Genomic DNA, 18849 nt, shown 5'->3' with positions numbered 1-18849 from the left:
CGGCCCCAACCGTCCTTTCTTTCATTTGGCGGCTTTCAGGCAGTTAACCTACTTTCCCCACTTGGCTAAGAGCGAAAGACAAACCAATTCCCCCCCTCCCCCCAGGGGTAGGATTCCAGTAGCCGCCAGCCACAATCGTCCATCCAGAGACGCATCTTTGGCTTGTCTTTAGGATTGTCACGCCCTTTAGGATTGTCACGCCCTTATATAAAGCCGTGGTGCGACCGCACTTGGAGTACTGTGTTCAGTTCTGGTCGCCACATCTCAGAAAGGATATCGAAGAGATAGAAAAAGTGCAGAGAAGGGCAATGAGGATGATTGAGGGACTGGAGCACCTTCCTTATGAGGAGAGGCTGCAGCGTTTGGGACTCTTTGGAGAGGAGACATCTGAGGGGGGATGTGATTGAAGTCTATAAAATTATGCATGGGAACGAAAATGTTGACAGAGAGAAATTTTTCTCTCTTTCTCACAATACTAAAACCAGGGGGCATCCATTGAAAATGCTGGGGGGGGGAGAATTAGGACTAATAAAAGGAAACGCTTCTTCACGCAACGTGTGATTGGTGTTTGGAATATGCTGCCACAGGAGGTGGTGATGGCCACTAACCTGGATAGCTTTAAAAGGGGCTTGGACAGATTGATGGAGGAGAAGTCGATTTATGGCTACCAATCTTGATCCTCTTTGATCTGAGGCTGCAAATGCCTTAACAGTCCAGGTGATCGGGAGCAACAGCCGCAGAAGGCCATTGCTTTTACATCCTGCAGGTGAGCTCCCAAAGGCACCTGGTGGGCCACTGCGAGTAGCAGAGGGCTGGACTAGATGGACTCTGGTCTGATCCAGCTGGCTTGTTCTTATGTTTGTATGACTCTGGTCTGATCCAGCAGGCTAGTTCTTATGTTCTTATGTCTCTAAAAGGCCCCTTTGCTTAATGGGTACAGCAATAATCTTTATTACTATTTTCTCTGGCAACTGGGTTCCCCTTGCTGGGCAAAGACCAAGAGGGGCCGATCGATGCTGACCCCCATCCCCTGGGGGGCCCCTCCCCTCCTTGCTGGTAAACTTTGTTCAGCATGGTGCACATCTTTCCGCTTTTGTGTAAGGCTGGTTGCAGTCAGAGCAGCAGTGGCGTAGTGGTTAAGAGCAGGTGCGCTCTAATTTAGTGGTTAAGAGCAGGTGCGCTCTAACATGAAAGAGGATGTTTGCACACTGGTAAGTTATAGTTTTAATTAAAGGAGGACTTGGAAGAGGCAACCAAAATCTCATAAATAAACAAATACCTCCAGTAGGTCAAGTCATCCAGAATTCTGGCCAGATTTGTTTCGTGTCCAGGGACCCAGAGGAACAGAGGACAACCAGAACAGGAGAGCCAGCATGGTGTAGTGGTTAAGAGCCAGGTGCACTCTAATCTGGAGAGCCGGGTCTGATTCTCTGCTCGGCCTCTTGAGCTGGGGAGGCTTACCTGGGGAACTAGATTAGCCGGTGCATTCCCAACACGTGCTGCTGCTTAAAGAAGCATGCATTTTCTGGAAATTTTGAACCCAGGGAAAAAAAATAGAAGAAAAGTGTCTGGATTCATATCCAACGGAATAAAAATGGAATGGATAGATGTACTCACAGGAATTATCACAGCTAAATGTTGTATTGCATAGTTCTTAGAAAGTATTTTGAACATTCTTGCCCTTACAAGCATTCGACTCTTTCTATAAAAGAAAATATTTCATGGGAGTAATGAGCCAGCTGCTCAAAGGAGGCAAAGATAGAGGCTGCAGCTGCAGAGTAAAAGGAGAAGGGCTCGAATTGCTGCTAGGTATGGCAGAAGGCTCTGTGAGATGGAAGCATCTGCATCTGAGGAGAACTGAGCAGGTGCACTCTAATCTGGAGAACCAGGTTTGGTTCCTTGCTCTGCCACTTGAGCTGTGGAGGCTTATCTGGTAAATTAGATTAGCTTGTGCACTCCAACACATGCCAGCTGGGTGACTTTGGGCTAGGCACAGTTCTTCGGAGCTCTCTCAGCCCCACCCACCTCACAGGGTGTTTGTTGGGGGGGGGGGAAGGGAAAGGAGTTTGTAAGCCCCTTCAAATCTCCTTACAGGAGAGAAAGGGGGATATAAATCCAACTTTTCTTCAGTGGTGTAGGAGGTTAAGAGCTCGTGTATCTAATCTGGAGGAACCGGGTTTGATTCCCAGCTCTGCCGCCTGAGCTGTGGAGGCTTATCTGGGGAATTCAGATTAGCCTGTGCACTCCCACACACGCCAGCTGGGTGACCTTGGGCTAGTCACAGCTTCTTGGAGCTCTCTCAGCCCCACCCACCTCACAGGGTGTTTGTTGTGAGGGGGGAAGGGCAAGGAGATTGTCAGCCCCTTTGAGTCTCCTGCAGCAGAGAAAGGGGGATATAAATCCAAACTCCTCCTCTTCTTCTTCTTCTTCCCCCTAACTTCTTGTGGTGGGGGAAGTGCTGTCACATCAGAGTTTAGGTGACCACATAGGGGTTTTAAGGGTTTCTCATTGTCTGCCTCTGCATAGCAAACCAGGTATTGCTTGGTGTTCTCCCACTGAAGTACTAACCAGGGCTAACCCTGCTTAGCTTCTGAGATCTGGTGAGATTGGGCTAGCCTTGGTCATTCAGGTCAGGCCGCCTAACCTCTACCTTATCATAAAACCCGTTGCTATCTGCTTTCCAGAAAGACTTCAAAGCTGCTACTGTTATAATCCTCTGGAAACAGCAGCAATAGAAACAATGCTATACCAAGGCTACATAAAACTGCTGAACGTGCAGATTTAATACAAAAGAGTGCACAAACTAAGGCATGTAAAAGCAATCAAGACTACAAATAAAGCCAAAATGTCAACATGAAATCAATATGGGGACCGCCTGTCCCCGTATGTCCCTATTCGCCCTCTACGTTCAGCAGAGGCCAATCTGCTGGTGGTCCGGGGCCCCTCCTAGATCCGGCTGGCCTCCACCCGGGCCAGGGCCTTTAGTGCCTTGGCCCCTATCCAGTGGTGGGATCCAAAAATTTTAGTAACAGGTTCCCATGGTGGTGGGATTCAAACTGTGGCGTAGCGCCAATGGGGCTGGGCGGGGCATGATGGGGGCGTGGCCGGGCATTCCGGGGGCGGGGCATTCCTGGGCGGGGCTGTGGCAAGGGCGCTTGGCAGCTGCGCCGGTCCTTAGTGAGGAAGCGAGTGCATGCGAGCGGAGGGCTGCCACGCACGCCGATTGCACCTCACCTGCTAGACTGCTTCCAGTTCTGCGCGCTACTGCTGAGAGGAGGGGCGTAACTAAGGCAAAAATCCCAATTAGTAACCCCCTCTCGGCACACACAAATAATTAGTAACCTACTCTCGGGAACCTGTGAGAACCTCTGCCCCTATCTGATGGAACAATTCCCCCCCTACCATCAGGGCCCTGCGGGACCTAGAACAGTTCCGCAGGGCCTGCAAGACAGAGTTGTTCCGCCGGGCTTTTGGGGAGGCCAGCCACTGATGGTGCCGTCCCCTATATTCCATTCCATCTTTGGAATTATATCTATAAGCGATTGCCGTTGAACTGGGCTATCAAAATACTGAAATTACTGAGATTGTAATGGTTTTGGAGTTACTGGAATGTTTTTAAGAATGATTTTGACTGTTATTTGTTGTTTTATTGTGGGTTTGTTGATTTGTTGTTATTGATTTGTACACCGCCCAAAGCCCTAGGGGATCAGGCAGTATATCAAGTACGGTAGATAGATAGATAGATAGACAGACAGACAGACAGACAGACAGACAGACAGACAGACAGACAGACAGACAGACAGACAGACAGACAGACAGACAGACAGACAGACAGACAGACAGATAGATGTCAAAAGTACTTTGAGGGAGAAGTCTAGATGTATGGAGTATGGAGAACTGGGGTGAAGAACAGAGAGGGATGCAATGGGGTGGGTGCAAAGATGACCACAGATCTTGTGTAGCAAGAAGGGAAAGTCAAAGAGAGGACAGAGACAGAGGCCATTTATACACTTGTGGTCTCCTTTGCACTGAGCATACATTCCCTTCAGTTATGCACATTATCCCCTTCTTCAGAAGTCATCCTGCTTTCAGATCAGAGAATCTCCACATTCAGAAACCTGTTACAGGGCAATTTTTCCTCTCACTTCACAGGGAAAGCAAAGGAGATCAGCGCGGGTTCAGCTTTCCTTGGATTCACTTCTCCCCAGCTTCCCCTGCCCACCAAAGCACCTCCCCACTTCTCACTCTTCGGGTCACCATTTCAGAAAGATCAGGAGGGCTTTAAATACATATATTTTTTCGCTGATGTTCTATCGCTTGGGCAACAGGCCTTGAAATTGACCTGAACATGACATAAGTCTAGCAAACTAACACTAGACCAAAGACAGTGGGGGTAGCACAGAAACCACGAGAAAGCGGGGGAGCTGGAGCAAAATAGTAGCTCGGTTAGGGACCCTTCGCAGGAGGAGAATCCCTGTCCAAATAGAAAACCACAGGAAAATCTCGCCGCGAAGCAAACAGTCACGAGGTAAGTAGTGCGTGCATAAACGGCCAAAGACAACCAGGATTCCCAGATGTGCAGGAGGGAATGCTAACCTATATAGTCGTCGTCCCCCTCCTCTGGCATTTGATTCTAGAATAGAATTTAGAAAGCGTTTTGCTGCTTTTGGAAGATAACACAGCGAGTCTAGAAATGCAGACCAATAAATAAAGTTGGGCAAAGACTCAGAGCGTCTGCTTCACGTGCCAGAACTCCTGAAATGAATGGCTCAGGCTAAAATATTCACTCACATTCTTCCAAAAGATGACACGCCAGATCGTACACAAACCTGCCCCAACGAGACACATTACAGATTTGCAACTGGGCTGCATATTCAGTTCTAAATTCATCCCTTGCAAAAGTTCTTCGTTCAGATCTGATATCCCGACACTACGGAAAATTTCATCACACATCCGAGACCCAACCAGAAGCACAGAAAAGTAGGAGTGCGTGAAAATTATATTCAGACTGGGCAGGATGTTAGTGAGCGGGTTGCAACGTATTTTTGGAGGTTTCACAGAAAAATAGCTGGAATCAGTGGTGCAATCTACACCCCACATTTATCTATTTTTTTAACGTGCATTTTTCTATTTTTTTAAATGTGCTTTCATAGAATCATAGAGTTGGAAGAGACCCCAAGGGCCATCAATTCCAACCCCCTGAAATGCAGGAACACGTAATCAAAGCAACGCTTTGTTACAAACATTCTCAGCCTGACTCAAGGTCCTTAGATAAAAGTACAGCAAAACTATTCAACTCAGCACTGTAAGGAAAACAGAGGAGGTTCAAATGCCAGCCACAAGTAACACCCAAATATGAACAGGCATCCAATTTCCAAAAGGACCGACAGATAAGAAAGTGTACATTGGCTTCCAATTTAAACCTACCAGCGGCTACACACAAGCTCAAATAGAAGAGAAGAAGAAGAGTTTTGGATTTATATCCCCCCTTTCTCTCCTGTAGGAGACTCAAAGGGGCTGACAATCTCCTTGCCTTTCCCCCCTCACAACAAACACCCTGTGAGGTGGGTGGGGCTGAGAGAGCTCCCAGAAGCTGTGACTAGCCCAAGGACACCCAGCTGGCATGTGTGGGAGTGCACAGGCTAATCTGAATTCCCCAGATAAGCCTCCACAGCTCAGGCAGCAGAGCTGGGAATCAAACCCGGTTCCTCCAGATTAGATACACGAGCTCTTAACCTCCTACGCCACTGCTGCTCTGGATGTACTGTTCATTCCTCTGCATTGCCTCCTAAATAAAGATCCACATTTGTAGATCAGAAAGAATAAGAGCACAATGTGGCAAGAGGTTTCCTTGCAAGACACAAGAAACAACGCTCCCAAGGAACTCCCTTGCATGTGTGCACGTGAACAGGCTGCCCGATGCATCTCTGCATGATTCATGGATCTGGTCTTGTTTTCGTGCACAATCAGAACAGAATCACTCGGTTGCCTGCCCATTCAGCTTCTGCATGAAGCACAGATCAGTCTTTCCCCCTTCCAGTTATAAGGTTTGTCCACACCCAGGAGTTTCCCCCTTCCAGTTATAAGGTATGTCCACACCATCCTTCCTTTCCTGTAAAGAGGCTCAAGGTGGCATCTTCAGAGGCATGTCACGGTGAGAAACAGATCTTGCCCTGCCGTGTCTCCGAAAGTGCCAGCTATAGATGCGGGCAAAACGTTAAGAGCAAAAACTGCCGACCACAACCACGCAGCCCAGAAAACCCACGACAGTCAGCAAATAGAATAAACTTGTGGGGCCCTGATCTGGTTGCTTTTGCTCCCAACGTTTCGCCCGCATCTACGGCCAGCATCTCCAAGGGCAGGTCGCGGAGAGATGCGTTTCTCTCTGCGACACGGTGAGCGAAACCGTGGCACAGGGAAAACTGGGGAGAGAAACTGTGCCACGGAGAGAACCGGGGGGAACAAAACCGTACCACGGTTAGGAACTCATCTTACTGTGACATCTGAAGGTGCCAGACGTAAATGCAGGCGAAACATCGGGAGCAAAAATGACCAGACCACGGCCACGCAGCCTGGACAGCCCACCACAGCCAAAATGTTGTGGCACCTGGAAAGTGGCCCACTGCTGCAGGAAAAGCTTGGCCGGAGAAGGGACCAGGCTGCCGAAGAATATCCCGTGGCCTTTCCGGTGCCTCGTGGCCCCTCTGCTGGAACTGATTGGCGGTTGTGGGTTTTCCGGGCCACGATCTGGTCGTTTCTGCTCCTCACGCTTGGCTCACGTCTACGGCCGGCGTCTCAAGAGGCACGTCGCGGTGAGATGCGTGTCCCTCTGTGGCACGGTGCGCAAAACTGTGCCACAGGTAGAAGCAGGGAGAGAAGACGTGCCACGGGGATGCATCTGCCAAAGATGCCCGGCGAAACATCTGGGGCTAAAACCACCCGGCCACGGCCACGCAGCCCGGAAAACCCACTGCAGACAAATGTCACTTGGAAAGTGGCCCGTCGCTGGAGGAAGAGCTTGCTGGAGTTGAAGCCGGGCTGCTGAAGAATCATTCGGTGCCCCACGGACCTTCTTCCTTGCCCCACTGGTGGCGCCCCCCCACTACTCACCCTGCGCCACCAGGAGTGCCTGGAAAACCCACCGCAGCCAAACATCGTGGCCCCTGGAAAGTGGCCCACTGCGGGAGGAAGGGCTTGGCTGGAGAAGAGGCTGTGCTGCCCCCCCCCCCCGCCCAGGGGGCCTTTCTGTGGCCCCCTTCCTTGCCCCACCGGTGCCCCCTCCCCCATTACTCACCGTGCGCCACCAGGAGCGCCCGGGCGCCGCAAGCGCGCAGGCAGTGGAGCAGCGCCCCTCGGCGGAGCGCCGTGCCCAGGAAGGCCGCCCGGACGCCCAGCTTGGCCAGGCCGATCCAGGCCCACACGAAGGCGGGCTCGTTGCCCACCAGCAGCGCCACCGTCTGCCCGGGCTGCAGGGGGCCGCCCCCTCCTCCTCCTCCTCCTCCTCCTCCTCCGCCGGCGGGGCCGCCCGGCCAGCCCCGCAGCGCCTGGCCCACCCGGTTGCTCTCCCGCTCGGCCTGGCCGTAGCTGAAGCTGCGCCCTTCGAAGCGCAGGAAGACCTTCTCCGGCCGCGAGCGCGCCAGCCGCCCCCAGCGCTGCGCCAGGCTGCTGCCCGCCTCCCCCAGCAGCTCCCGCCGGCCCCGCCAGGCGCGCGCCAGGAAGGCCACCTCGGCCCAGGCGGCCGGGCGGGACACCGACACCAGCAGCAGCAGCAGCAGCAGCAGCAGCGCCACGGCGGCCACGGCCCCCCCGACGGCCAGCATCGCGCCCCAGGAAAGAGCCTGCAGGCCGGCGGCGGCGACTGCCCGAGATGGGCGAGGCCAGGCCTGGGAGGCACCTCCTCCTCCTGCTCCTCCTCAGCAGCAGCAGCAGCAGAGGAGGAGGAGGAGGAGGAGGAGGAGGTGTCCCTGGCCGCCCTTGCGCCCGGAGAGGGGAACGGGGGCGCGCCAGGAAAGGCCCGCGGCTGGGAGGGAGAGCGAGCCTGGAGGCCCCCCCCTGCGCCTCAGAGAAGGAGGAGAGTTTGGGGACTACAAGCGCACCTTCCCCTCCCCAAAAGAGCGTCCAGAGGAGGAGAGGAGAGGAGTTTGGAATGGATGCCTTTCTGTCCAGTGAGGAGACTCAAGGCGGCTGGCCAACTCCTTTCCCTTCCTCTCCCCCCCAGCAGACACCTTGGGAGGCAGGTGGGGCTGAGAGAGTTCAGAGAGAACTGGGACTGGCCCAAGGCCACCCAGCAGGCTTCATGTGGAGGAGCAGGGAGGAGGAAGAAGAAGAGGAGGAGGAGGAGTTTGGATTTATATCCCCCCCTTCTCTCCTGCAGGAGACTCAAAGGGGCTGACAATCTCCTTGCCCTTCCCCCCTCACAACAAACACCCTGGGAGGTAGGTGGGGCTGAGAGAGCTCCCAGAAGCTGTGACTAGCCCAAGGTCACCCAGCTGGTGTGTGTGGGAGTGCACAGGCAAATCTGAATTCCCCAGAGAAGCCTCCACAGCTCAGGTGGCAGAGCTGGGAATCAAACCCGGTTCCTCCAGATTAGATACACGAGCTCTTAACCTCCTATGCCACTTCTGCTCCTGAAGCAAATCCACTGAAGCAAATCCAGCTCACCAGATAAGCCTCCACAAGCTCAGGCAGCAGAGTAGGGAATCCAACCCGGTTCTCCAGAGTAGAGTACACCTGCTCTTAACCACTGTGCCACTGCTTCTGATACGTTGGTCTCTAAGGGGCTGTTGGGCTGAAACCTTGCTGTCCTACTGCCCCCTGACTGCATGGCTGCCTATCTGAAACCACTGTGATGGCGACAAGTTTTGGAAACCCACAGGGCTCTTGGCCAGAGGGGAGGCGGAGGGCGGGGCAGGAACAAAATAAGGCACAAATGTTGTACAAACAGCCTAGAGTTTTGTGGCATGCAGCAAGCCAGCAGATCGAGTGCAGCATTGGCAGAGGAAAGGGGCTAGATCAGTGGTGGCAAACCTATGGCACAGGTACCAGAGGTGGCACTCAGAGCCCTCTCTGTGGGCACGCGTGCACAGAGTTCGTCATGTGATAACAGTGTAATTATTTCAGGGAGATTATTAGCATTAAACCTAAGACCTAGTTTTGGGGAAGCAGTGTAGTTAACCCTGTTAAGCGCTGTTAAACCCCACTGATTTTCATGGGAAGAACTAAAGCATGATCCTTTACCTGGGAGTAAGCTCGGTTGCTGGCAATGGGGCTTGCTTCTGAGTAAGCCCTCCTAGGGTCGTGATTCACCTGTTCGAAGCGTTGCACAGTTGCTTCAAAGCAAAGCCACTGACTACCACCAAGCTTCCTCCCGAGTAATGCGCGCCTTGGAGCCAACCGTTTTTTCTATACTAAAACCTCAGTATTCAGGTTTATTTATTTATTTGATTTCTAAACCACCCTCCCCCTAGGGGCTCAGGGTGGTGAACAACAATGATAAAACAACTTTAAAAAGTTCAATTGCCATGTTGGCACTTTGCGATAAATAAGTGGGTTTTGGGTTGCAGTTTGGGCACTCGGTCTCGAAAAAGGGTCGCCATCACTGGGCTAGATTCAGCAAATTGTGTGCATCTCTTGAGTATGTACATGTACGCGGAAAGAACAAAGTGTGCCTGCATCCCACGAGATGCCAGCAGCCAGCCTGCAACATTTTATTAGAAAGCTCAAACGCACAAGCTCAAAGCCCGGACTAGAGATCAGACGGTCTCCCTCTCTTTGTGTGTATGCATGTGCGCACGTCACAGCCAATTTCTGGCAACCCCATAGAGTTTTCAAGACAAGAAATTCTCAGAGGTGGTTTGCAATTGCATGATTCATAGGGTTGTCAGCCCGCGGGTGGGCTTGGATATATCCCAGAACTACAGCAAGGAGCAGCAGTGGCGTAGGAGGTTAAGAGCTCGTGTATCTAATCTGGAGGAACCGGGTTTGATTCCCAGCTCTGCCGCCTGAGCTGTGGAGGCTTATCTGGGGAATTCAGATTAGCCTGTGCACTCCCACACCCAGCTGGGTGACCTTGGGCTGAACCACAGCTTCTCGGAGCTCTCTCAGCCCCACCTACCTCACAGGGTGTTTGTTGTGAGGGGGGAAGGGCAAGGAGATTGTCAGCCCCTTTGAGTCTCCTGCAGGAGAGAAAGGGGGGATATAAATCCAAACTCTTCTTCTTCAACTGAGATTAGTTCCTCTAGACTAGAGAAAGTGGCAGCTTTGCAAGTGAACTTTACAATATCACTCACACTTTTGTGTCCTCTGTTGCGGCCCCCACCTTATTCCTTGACAAAGTTAGGGAGATGTATTGTCGATGGCTTTCACGGCCGGAATCACTAAGGTGCTGTGTGGTTTCCGGGCTGTATGGCCGTGTTCTAGCAGCATTGTCTCCTGACGTTTCGCCTGCATCTGTGGTTGGCATCTTCAGAAGATCTGAAGATCCTCTGAAGATGCCAACCACAGATGCAGGCGAAACGTCAGGAGAATGCTGCTAGAACACGGCCATACAGCCCGGAAACCACACAGCACCCCAAAGTTAGGAAGGCTCCCAGACTGGTGGTTTCCTGCAAACCATGCAAAACAGAGGGCTTTGTGCACAGGTAAAGAGGCAGAGGTGTAGCTGCCCAAAACAGCGCCCAGGGTAAGCACAGTGGCTGGCGCACAGCTTGAGAAACTGGGCACCACTCCCTCACAACTGTGCTCCACCTTCGAACTCCATGTGGAGTTCAGGGACAGGTGCACAGTGAAACTGGCCGGCGTTTATCTGGAGTTCGGGAGTAGGTTGGCCTCGTTGGATGCTGGGCTCAGCTTGGCCAGAATCAGCAGTGCATTCTTCTGATGTTACCGCTGTTTGCCAGGTAACAATAAGTGATTTCAGCTCAGCAACATAATGAGGCACAGGAAGCAGACGTTCTTCAAAGCAAAAGGATATTGCAAGTGGTGGTCACAGCTCGGTCAAGAGAGAATCGTGCCTTGCAACGCAGTGCAAAGACTTTTATTCCCAAACTTCAAAGGGGGCAGAGGGGCAGTGAAGGGAGGGGTTTTTTTCTCCAGTAATACCTTATGGAGGTATTTCTGTTTCTTCTCCAGTAATACCTTATGGAGGTTTCTGAACCACACAAGTCTCTGTGTCCGGGCATGGAGCCAGTGTAGCCAGGCAACCTGACTCAGGAAAATATTTTGGCCATTTTCCTGGCGGTAACACTGACGCCTTGAGCCTTCCAGGAAAGGGTGGGGTATTAATGTAATAAAATAAAACAAACAAATAAATAAAAGGCCGTTCAGTCTCTAGCGACGGGGAAGACATCGCCATTGGCAGAACGGATTCCTCAGATCTTTCTGAAAGTTATTTAAAACAAAAAGAACCCCCTCAAAACCAATGAATTAATAAATTAAAAAAGAGAACCCAGATAGGCAGAGCAGAAATTTTAAAAAATAGTAATAGTGGCAGATCTACGCCTTTTAAAAAGGTTTCTAAATATCTGGGGGTTTTAAGGAGTCTACATCAGGAGTCTTCAAACTATAGCCCTCCAGATGTTCATGGACTACAATTCCCATCGGCCCCTGCCAGCATGGCCAAGTGGTAGGGCTCATGGGAATTGTAGTCTATGAACATCTGGAGGGCCATAGTTTGAAGACCCCTGGTCTACATCCATAAGCAATTGTCAATATGTTGCAAGTTCGGATCACGATGAATAATTTGGAGGAAGTTGGCGTCTCTCTCCAATATTGCATTGGATCCAATCTGTTTAGAAGTTGCCTGGCGTGTCTATTAGGCGGAACGCCGGCCTATTGCCTCTTTAAAACTAATTCCTCTGCAGATTCAAACTCGCAGCCCTAACGTTGCCACATCCCTCCTGTCGTTTCTCAGGCTGCGGGCTGGGCTCTTGGGCAGAGTCCCCAAAAACCACCCCGACCTTTCCCCTACTTAAATCGACCAGGGTTCCTCCTCCCTCTCCCTGACTTTGGGTGGACTTCTTTTGATCCTATGAATTACAGATGTTGGGAAGAGGAGCAGGAACCACAAGAGAAATGCCTTCAGTTTCCTCCCCTTCCTCTTTGGCCTGGTTGGGAGGCTCCAGAACGTTTCTTCCCTCTAGGGAGGAAAAAGATGCCAGAAAAGCACGCGCTGAGATCTGGGAACAGGCTGGCGCTTGTTGAAAGATGCAGATGAAAAAATTTGAAAAAGGCAGCCAGGAATAGAAGAAGAAGAGTTTGGATTTATATCCCCCCCTTTCTCTCCTGCAGGAGACTCAAAGGGGCTGACAATCTCCTTGCCCTCCCCCCCTCACAACAAACACCCTGTGAGGTAGGTGGGGCTGAGAGAGCTCCGAGAAGCTGTGACTAGCCCAAGGTCACCCAGCTGGCGTGTGTGGGAGTGCACAGGCTAATCTGAATTCCCCAGATAAGCCTCCACAGCTCAGGCGGCAGAGCTGGGAATCAAACCCGGTTCCTCCAGATTAGATACACGAGCTCTTAACCTCCTACGCCACTGCTGCTGATAGCTCTCCCCTCACCCCACCAGTAGCTTCAGCCTTTAATTGGAGGTGGTGCTTGACTTTGAACGAGTTTCTCAGGCTCTGAAATGTGCGATGCCATAGGAAGAGAGCTCCTCTGAGCTTGCACAAAATACAAATCTATCGTGAACCAGTGTGTATTGAGGGCCTTACAGTAAGTGGTTAAGAGGAGTGGACTCTAAACTGGGGGACTGGGGTCGTTCCCCCCTTTTTCACATGAGTGGAGGACTCTTATCTATTGAACCGGGTTTGTTTCCCTGCTCCTCCACATGAAGCCTGCTGAGTGACCTTGGGCTTGTCACAGTCAACAGACAAGGAGCAGCAGTGGCGTAGGAGGTTAAGAGCTCGTGTATCTAATCTGGAGGAACCGGGTTTGATTCCCAGCTCTGCCGCCTGAGCTGTGGAGGCTTATCTGGGGAATTCAGATTAGCCTGTGCACTCCCACACACGCCAGCTGGGTGACCTTGGGCTAGTCACAGCTAGACTCTCTCTCAGCCCTACCAACCTCCCAGTGTGTTTGTTAATGAAGAAGGGCAAGGAGATTAGTAAGTCCACTGAGTCTCCCTACAGGAGAGAAAGGGGGGATATAACTCCCACCTCCTCCTCCTCCTCCTCCTCCTCCTCCTCCTCCTCCTCCTCCCTCTTCTTCTTCTTCTTCTTCTTCTTCTTCTTCTTCTTCTTCTTCTTCTTCTTCTTCTTCTTCTTCTTCTTCTTCTTCTTCTTCTTCTTCTTCTTCTGAGTCTTTTAAGGTAGACAAAAGCAGGGTATCAACACCATCTCTTCTGAATGCACAATGTTGCTTTAGAACAAGTCAGTGCATTTGTCTAGCATGGTCAGCATTGTTTTGCAATGGCTCTCCCAGGTGGTGGCGCGTTTCACATCACCTCCTACCCTATCCTGAGAGTCGGCGAGGTGCAGTGGTTAAGAGCGGGTGACTCTAAACTGGAGAATCAGGTTTGATTCCCCGCTCCTCCACCTGAACGGTGAACTCTAACCTGGTTAACCCGGTTTGTTTCTCCATTCCTCCACATGAAGCCTGCTGGGTGACCTTGGGCCAGTCCCAGTTCTCTCCGAACTCTCTCAGCCCCACCTACCTCACCAGGTGTCTGTTGTGGGGAGAGGAAGGAAAAAGGAGCTTGTAAGACACTTAGGGTCTCCAAACTCTTCTTCCTTCTAACTGAGGGAGCTGGGGTTCAACTTGGGGCCTTCTGAATGCCAAACAGATACTCTGCCCTTAGCTATGGAAGCTCCCCTACATAGCAACCCCTGCCAACCTACTGCTTTGTTGCCACTATCAATGCAACCTGAGCCCAGGTTCAGCCCCAGAAAAGCCTTGTGCAAGGCCGTGTCGCGCCTCTCCAGAGTAATCTGCTCTTGACCCCTTCCTCCCTTCCCCTAATAACCTGACATTTCACGTGGAGGACCTGCTCGGTTAAATCACTGTGCAGGTCTCCTCTTGTGCTTCCGTGCCTTTCCGTGAGAGACCTCCTGTGCAGATTGTGCCCCAGGTTAGTTACGGGTGATGCAAGAAGATGGGGGAGAGAAGAGATGCCAACATTCCTTGGAGCTGAATTCTTCTCTTCAGCACTCAGCCAAGCAGAGATGTAGTTGGGCCAGAGTGCGCCTGATGCGCACTGTTTTCTGCCCCACCCCCCTCCCCGGCCCCCTCCCTTACCTTAGTTCAGCCTGGAAAAGCAGCCTATTCCCTTCAGGCTGAAAAGGGCCTGGCGGGAATTACACTTCCCCTGAGACCCTGGGGCTCACAAGGTCTCCTGGAAAGTGTAGTTCCCACCAGGCTGTTTTCAGCCTGGAGGGAACAGGCCACTTCTCCAGCCTGAACTGTTTCACGAAGGTAAGTGTGTGTATGGAGGGGACACCGGGGGGGGGGATTTCCCCCCTCCCAGGCGCGCGCCCAGTGCAACGTGCATCCCCCAGCCCTCTGATAGCTCTGCCTCTGCAGCCAAGTCAACACACATCAAGCTGCTTGAAACGGAGTCAGGACACTGTCCTGTCAAGATCAAGATTGTCTGCTCCGACCGGCAGCCGCTCTCCAGGGTCTCAGGTTGAGACCCTGCACATCAGCCACAACCTGCTTGTTTTCACTGGAGATGATGTTGAGGATCGGACCTGGGATTTTGTGTTTGCAAAGTGGATGCTCTGCCGCTGAGCCACGGCCCCACCTCAGAGGATGAGCGTTCCCCTCGAAACCTCTGGCTGCGAGAACAAAAAGTATGAACCCAACTCTCTCTCTCTCACATACACACACACACTAAGGGCGATTCCCCACTGGCAGTCGACCTAGGTTCGTCCCAGCAACTCCCCACTGCCGCTGAGTTTGACCTGGGTTTGTTCCAGTTCTGCCCCCCTCAGAACTGGAATTTCTGATTCCAGTTCTGAGGTACAGCTTTTTCCCCGAACCCAGGTCGAACTCAGTTGGAAGCTAGACAGTGGGGAATCGTCCGTGGCAACTCTCCCGTTCAGCCAATCAAGAGCTGTGTTTTGGGCATGTGCAGAGTCGCAGCGGGAAAAGTGTGCCTTTTTTATTTTAACTATTTTCGAAGCTACGATGATGCGACCACGGTCTTAGTAGTTAAATCTACATATCTATGTTTTGGCACCAATTCTACGTAGCTGCGACTTATAAAAACTAAAAAAAAAAGACGCACGCTCACGTTTCCTGTCGTAAAACAAGAGCCAATAGCCAATCAGGAAAGAGGAGCGAAAGAGGTACCAAAGATGATCCCGCCCTCTGAGCTCGGTTCCAGTTGAACTCAGTTGCTGTGGGGAGTGACGAGAGTCGACCCTAGGTCAGACCAGTGAAAGGAACTGTGTTGAACCTAGGTCGACTCTGCAGTGGGGAATCGCCCTACATAGCAGCAGATCCTGCAACTTGCAACGCTCTGGCTGAATTAAGAGTTTGGATTTATATCCCCCCTTTCTCTCCTGCAGGAAACTCAAAGGGGCTTACAATCTCCTTGCCCTTCCCCCCTCACAACAAACACCCTGTGAGATAGGTGGGGCTGAGAGATCCGAGAAGCTGTGACTAGCCCAAGGTCACCCAGCTGGCGTGTGTGGGAGTGTACAGGCTAATCTGAATTCCCCAAATAAGCCTCCACAGCTCGGGTGGCAGAGCTGGGAATCAAACCCGGTTCCTCCAGATTAGATACACGAGCTCTTAACCTCCTATTCAGTCAGCCTGGAACGCCCAGCTACAGAGAAGCACAACTGTTGCATTGTTTCATGATTTTTGCTGCTTGCCTGACCTCCGGCATCAGCTTCCAATAGGGTTGGTACATAGTTTTCTTCCTGGTTGGCATTGGGTAGGATTGCGCTGTTCTAAGCAGAAAGAATCACCTGTTTCTTGGGAGGAGGTTGTTGCATCTCTGCATGAGTCACTGCTCAGGGCTTGGTCGTTTCCTATCCGAAGGGCTTGCACAGATACACAAAAGGCAAGTGGGCCCCGAGACCTTCCTCTTACACACCATACACATGAATCAGGAGCAAAAGGTCACTTGACCTTTAAGGCCTTACGCGGCCTGGGATCCTCATACCTTCGGGACCCGCATTACCCCATATGTCCCTACTCGGCCTCTGCATTCAGCCGAGGCCAATTTGATGGTGGTCCCTGGCCCCTCAATGATGCGGCTGGCCTCCACATGGGCCAGAGTGGAACACTCTCCCTCCAGCTTTCTGGGCCCTGCGGGATCTTGGCAATTTCCGCAGGGCCTGTAAGACCGAGTTGTTCCACCAGGCCTTTGGAGAGACCGGCCGCTGAGCGTAGTGCCCCCTTTCTGCTTTTTGCTCTGTTCCTTTTACATCTGGGTACCCCTTATATTGATAGGGCCCGCCGTTCCCCTCTTTTGAGGAGGGTTTAAATATGGGTTTTATTGGACGCCTTTTATTTTAATGTATTAACCGCTGTTTTAGAAGAAGAGGAGTTTGGATTTATATCCCCCCCCTTTCTCTCCTCCACAGCTCAGGCGGCAGAGCTGGGAATCAAACCCGGTTCTTCCAGATTAGATACACGAGCTCTTAACCTCCTACGCCACTGCTGCTCCTGTTTTAATCCTGTTTTAACAGGATGTTAGTAATTATTTTTGAATTGATGGAGCCTATGTAATTTGTATGTAATTTGTAATTATGTATATGTTTTGCTCCCTTGTTTGTTATTGTGATAGAATGTTGTGTTGTACACCGCCCAGTGCCCCTTGGGATTAGGGCGGTATAGAAAACTAATAAATAAATAAATAAAAGCAAACTCTGCTTCCGCTGTGCTTCTCAAAATTAATTCACTTATCCACTGTTTTGCAGAAGCATGGAGTTGAGAGATCCCTTCCACGGTTGTTTTGTTTTGCTTCCTAGATTAAAAAGCCCCAGAGTTCCGTTCCAGAGGACTCAAATCGGGGTGGACCAGCATACTATTAATTCAAGCCTGAAATTTAAGAGTTGAAGTGATAGAACTAGCCCTGGGGCTATCCAGCCATGCCCTCTTCTAGTCACCCAACAGCATTCTGAGAAAATCAAGTGGATCACAGAATGTTTTCGAGAAGCATTCATTTGGAAAGAGAGGGAGAAGGACTCAGTCCCCTTCTGCCGTGGTGTAGTGGTTAAGAACAAGTGCACTCTAATCTGGAGAACTGGGATTGATTCTCCACTTGAGCTGTGGAGGCTTATCTGGGGAACCAGATGAGCCTGTGCACTCCCACACATGCCAGCTGGGTGACCTTTGGGCTAGTCACAGCTCTTCGGAGCTCTCTCAGCCCCATCTACCTCACAGGGTGTATGTTGTGAGGGGGAAGAAGGGAAAGGAGATTGTAAACCCCTTTGAGTCTCCTTACAGGAGAGAAAGGGGGGATATAAATCCAAACTCTTTTTCTGTTCTTCATGCAGCAGACAGATCACCACAAGAATGGAATTAAAAGCTGCAGTGCGGGGCAGAACGTAAGAACGAGCCTGCTGGATCAGACTAGAGTCCATCTAGTCCAGTGCTCTGCTACTCGCAGTGGCCCACCAGAAATGGTTAGACAGTGGGGTGTGATGGTATTGGAAGGTGCTGATAAGCCACAGGTGACTTATGGCAATCTCCCCCATGGAGTTTTTGAGGCAAGAGACAAATGGAGGTGGTTTACTATTGATTGCCTCTGTGGAGTTATCCTTGGTCGTCTCCCACCCAAATACTAAGTAGGGCAGAACTCGCTTAGCTACTGAGATATGATGAAATTGGGTTAGCCTGGGCCATCTGGGTCACGACAGAACGGAGCGCCCACATTAATAAACCATGAATGAATTATTCAAAGGATTAATTGTGAAGCCCAAAGAACAGACGCCACCAGAGGAGCTGAAGCATGCTTTGAAGTGGGGGAGGGAATACTCAACTACATTTCAGGCTGCAGGAACAAACCAGTTTGACCCCGGCGTAAAATTCTCATCCCACCGGCAAGCGTGGCCTTCTATCACCTGCGGAAGCATTTTTCTGGGACTCAAAAGTGTTAGCGCCTCTTCTCTCGTGATGAAAAGCAAGTGGGAGAAAGGGAATATTTCACCCCCACAAGTCAGAGTATATACATCATCCTTCTTACCTGCGGTCGGTTCCCGTGGATGTGTCACAAACAAGGCCAGATGGCAACTTGAACCCAGACCAAACCCAAGCCCAAATTCAAAACCCACAAACACAGGTGAGAGCCAGCATGGTGTAGAGGTGGTGGACTCTAATGTGGCGAACTGGGTTTGGCTCTCCACACCTCCACATGAGCAGTGGACTCTTGTCTGATGATCCAGGTTTGACTCCCTGCTCCTCCACATGAAGCCTGCTGGGTGACCTTGGGCAACTTACAGTTCTCTCAGGACTCTCTCAGCCCCACCTACCTCACCAGGTGCCTGTTGCAGGGAGAGGAAGGGAGAGAAGTTTGTAAGCCACCTTGGGTCTCCTTGTGGTTGAGAAAAGCAGGGTATAAGTCCAAATTCTTCATCTTGAACCCACCACCAGCCACTTCTAACGTTTTCCTTGTGCTATTTTTGCGCGCCCTATGCATCTCTCTAAATCTGTTCTGCTTTCCGATTCCTTCTCCGAATAGTGGTTTGTGAACGCGTGTTCTCAGGTCTAGCTGTAAGACAAGACAGTCAATTGGCATCAATTCCTCGATTCAAAAAAGGTAGCCAAGTTGGGGAAAGAAAGCAAAAAAAGAAAAAAGGTCAGCTTTGGACTGAAGCCCCTCCCCCCCTTACCTGCACTGAAATTCCCCACCAAAATCCCCCGCCTCCGGCTTGAACACAAACACAAGACAAAGGAAAA

The 18849-nt window shown here is 51.3% G+C and overlaps 1 protein-coding gene across 2 annotated transcripts in view; it reads right to left on the bottom strand.

Annotated features, from left to right (window-relative positions):
• SLC27A3 (solute carrier family 27 member 3) overlaps positions 1-7984 on the bottom strand; it is a 28573-nt gene extending 20589 nt beyond the window's left edge. The window contains exons 1-2 of one of the 2 annotated variants that reach the window (XM_048509820.1): positions 7514-7984; positions 7295-7483 (exon numbers count right to left, since the gene is read on the bottom strand). In XM_048509820.1, the coding sequence (XP_048365777.1) occupies positions 7295-7483; positions 7514-7820 (496 nt within the window). In that variant the 5' untranslated portion in view covers positions 7821-7984. Of the gene's footprint in view, positions 1-7294 lie in introns of both variants that reach the window. The other variant, XM_048509813.1, reaches the window with a different exon arrangement.
• Positions 7985-18849: the final 10865 nt, after the last annotated feature.

The sequence above is a fragment of the Sphaerodactylus townsendi genome, linkage group LG01, assembly GCF_021028975.2.
Source record: "Sphaerodactylus townsendi isolate TG3544 linkage group LG01, MPM_Stown_v2.3, whole genome shotgun sequence".
Lineage (NCBI taxonomy): Eukaryota > Metazoa > Chordata > Lepidosauria > Squamata > Sphaerodactylidae > Sphaerodactylus > Sphaerodactylus townsendi.
This window is presented reverse-complemented; position numbering and strand designations above follow the sequence as displayed.